The sequence below is a fragment of the Psammomys obesus genome, unplaced genomic scaffold (genome assembly GCF_907164565.1).
Source record: "Psammomys obesus unplaced genomic scaffold, mPsaObe1.curated_primary_1811, whole genome shotgun sequence".
Classification (NCBI taxonomy): Eukaryota; Metazoa; Chordata; class Mammalia; order Rodentia; family Muridae; genus Psammomys; species Psammomys obesus.
Window position 1 is genome coordinate 29,010,061 of NW_026596040.1, and position 3,241 is coordinate 29,013,301.

Below are 3,241 nucleotides of genomic sequence, written 5' to 3' on the forward strand. Positions count from 1 at the left end.
CCCTCCCTCCCTCATCTTCACCATGCCCCTTTCCAAGTCCACTGAATTGGGGGGGGGGGGAACCTCCTCCCCATTCATCTGATCCTGTTTTATCAGGTATCTTCAGGACTGGCTGCAAAGTCCTCCTCTGTGGCCTAACAGGACTGCACCTCCCTTAGGGGGTGGGGAGGTCAAAGAGCCAGCCATTGAGTTCCTGTTAGAAATAGTCCTTGTTCCCCTTACTATGGGAAACCAATTGTTTACTGAGCTACCATGGGCCACATCCGAGCAGAGGTTCTAGGTTATATCCATACATGGTCCTTGGTTGAATGTCAGTCTCAGAAAAGAGAGGGTGTTTTAAATAAAAAATTGAAGGTAGAACCGTATGAACTTTAAATGATGCAAAAAATTGTGAGGGCAGTTTCAGAGTTGATATTACTTCTCTTAAAATAGTTTATTTTTAAGACAATTAACTTAGCCAGTGAATGATGGATCCTGGAGTTTAGGCTTTAATGTACTGGTATTTCCAGAAAATACAAGTTCATATCAGAACTATGATTTCAAACAGAGTAAAAATATGTTTGTTCATGTTTTCTCTTTATTTCCAAAACCTTTCCAATTCATTAAGATAAAACTCTGGTCATATATATCTCCTTTAAAATCCTTCATTGATTTTTGGTTTGTAATATCAACTCTGAAACTGCCCTCACAATTTTTTGCATCATTTAAAGAGCAGGGGTATTTTTAAGGCAGCTGGATGTGGTGCTGAATGCAACTCTGTCCATACCTCTGAGGTGTAAATGTATCGCAAGTGATTACAATCTAATAGTTTTGCCTCACTGCTAATACAATGGCTCTCGGGGTGTGTTTTGTTTTAACATTTCATAACTGTTTCTTCATACTGTGCTCATGTGGAGCTTATAAAATTCGCAGTCAGATTCAATGAAATTCATATTATTCAGAATTCAAGGGAAATATTTATTGAGGGGAATGTACTGTTGTTTTTCTCTACTCAGCATACTGCAAAGTAAGCTCATGTGTCGGAGGCAGTAAGTTTGTGTTTCAGCTCAAGCCAAACGACTGTTTCGCTACAGTCTGTTATGCCCTTGGGGATGCATTGAGGATTTGAGGAGAATCCTGGTTAACGATAAGAACACAGATACATCTGCCTTTCTTAAGGAAATGTTTGTATGTTCTTCAGAAATCTGGGCTCACTTGAGCAACATATGATGTAGTAGTCCCAGTAATGTGACAATCTGGAGACTGCTTGGGACTGTTAGGAAGCTTTGATAGGGCTCAGGGGATGCTCTGAGGGTGGACTTAGGAGCCAAAAATTAGACATGGAAAGAGAAGCTGTACTTGGCATAGAAATGGAAGCTATTCCTGTAAGCCAAGAGTGACAGAATGTGAGTTTATGGAAGAACAGGCCTGTGAAAGCATTAAGCTTGTATGTTAGGGGGACAGAATTCCAGGCACCAGGAACACTAGCCAAAATGGGACAAGCCTCACACTTCCAGCATGTCGTGTCTGTCTGCCCATTTTCCTAGGTGTGCTTGCTTTTGGTACAGTAAGGTGCTCTGTGCTGTGGTGTACGCTTACCCTCTTGAGAGCATAATAAAACAACAGCAAACAAACCTGTTTTACAGTAAATCTGATGCCAAGAAGTGGAGGCCTTTTCTTCTAGCAATGAACTCCGCATCTCACCTGCCTTCCTTGAATCTTACCCTAAATGCCTCAGAGGACACTTCAGGACCAAATGTCAACAAATCTTCACCCTGTGAAGACATGGGCATTGCCGTGGAGATGTTCCTAACTCTGAGTATCATCAGCCTCATAGAGAACATCCTGGTCATTGGGGCCATAGTGAAGAACAAAAACCTGCACTCACCTATGTACTTCTTTGTGGGCAGCCTGGCAGTTGCAGACATGCTGATGAGCATGTCTAACGCCTGGGAGACCATCACCATTTACTTGATAAATAATAAGCATCTGGTGATAGCCGACACCTTTGTGCGTCATATTGACAACGTGTTTGACTCCATGATCTGCATTTCCGTGGTGGCCTCCATGTGCAGTTTGTTGGCCATCGCAGTGGACAGGTATATCACCATCTTCTACGCCTTGCGCTACCACTACATCATGACGGCACGGCGCTCCTGGGTGATGATCGCGTGCATATGGACCTTTTGCATAAGCTGTGGCATCGTTTTTATCATTTACTACGAATCCAAGTACGTCATCATCTGCCTCATCTCCATGTTCTTCACCATGCTGTTCTTCATGGTGTCTCTCTACATCCACATGTTCCTCCTGGCCCGGAACCATGTCAAGAGGATAGCAGCCTCCCCCAGATACAGTTCTGTGAGACAAAGGACCAGCATGAAGGGTGCCATTACCCTCACCATACTACTGGGGATTTTCATTGTATGCTGGTCTCCCTTCTTCCTACACCTTATCTTAATGATTTCGTGCCCTCAGAACATCTATTGCTCTTGCTTTATGTCTTACTTCAACATGTACCTTATACTCATCATGTGCAATTCTGTGATCGATCCTCTGATCTATGCCCTCCGCAGCCAAGAGATGCGGAGGACCTTAAAAGAGATCATTTGTTGTCATGGCTTCAGACAAACTTGTAGGATCCTTGGCAGCTATTAAACACCTTCCCCTCTCTGGGCCTCTTGTCTCTCGGTCAATTAGGTTTAGTCAGGGGATGAGCAGGGTCTTGAAGAATCCCAAATGTATTCTCCTTTATCTCTTTTGCAGCTCGAAACTTTTTTTCCCCTTCTGTTTTTAAATCTATGGTCATTGTGTATCCAAAGTCTGACATGTGGATCATCTCCGTTCTGAGAACGGGCTGTGACAATTGTCTCTCTACATCTTACTCTTTCTCTACTCCCCATCCCATTTTTAGGAGGTTTCACCATCCTCTACCTGTCCTGGTAAGTGACCTCACATCCTGGGTGAACCTTTATTGAAAGAAACACTGCGGAGGTCTGTGTCACCATGAGTGACTTCATTTGTTTTTTTGTTTTGTTTTTCTCATGATGTGGTTCATTTTTGTTGAATGTACCTTTTGTATTCTTTTCAGTAATGGCAAGACGTCCAGCCCCTTTTCATTTGAAATTTCTGTTTTATTTGCTATGATTGTCTCTACAGATCTCCTATCCTAGACTTCTGGTTTTTGGCTTGTCATTAGAATTGTCTGAGGACCAGCCTTAACTACTACATGACTATATATGTGCTATACTATACACACACA

The 3,241-nt window shown here is 42.8% G+C and overlaps 1 protein-coding gene across 1 annotated transcript; it reads left to right on the forward strand.

Annotated features, from left to right (window-relative positions):
* The first annotated feature begins 1,418 nt into the window (after window positions 1-1,418).
* Window positions 1,419-2,721, forward strand: Mc5r (melanocortin 5 receptor). The gene has a single exon (XM_055622736.1). The coding sequence runs from the start codon at window positions 1,498-1,500 to the stop codon at window positions 2,635-2,637; it is 1,140 nt and encodes a 379-aa protein (XP_055478711.1). The 5' UTR covers window positions 1,419-1,497; the 3' UTR covers window positions 2,638-2,721.
* Window positions 2,722-3,241: the final 520 nt, after the last annotated feature.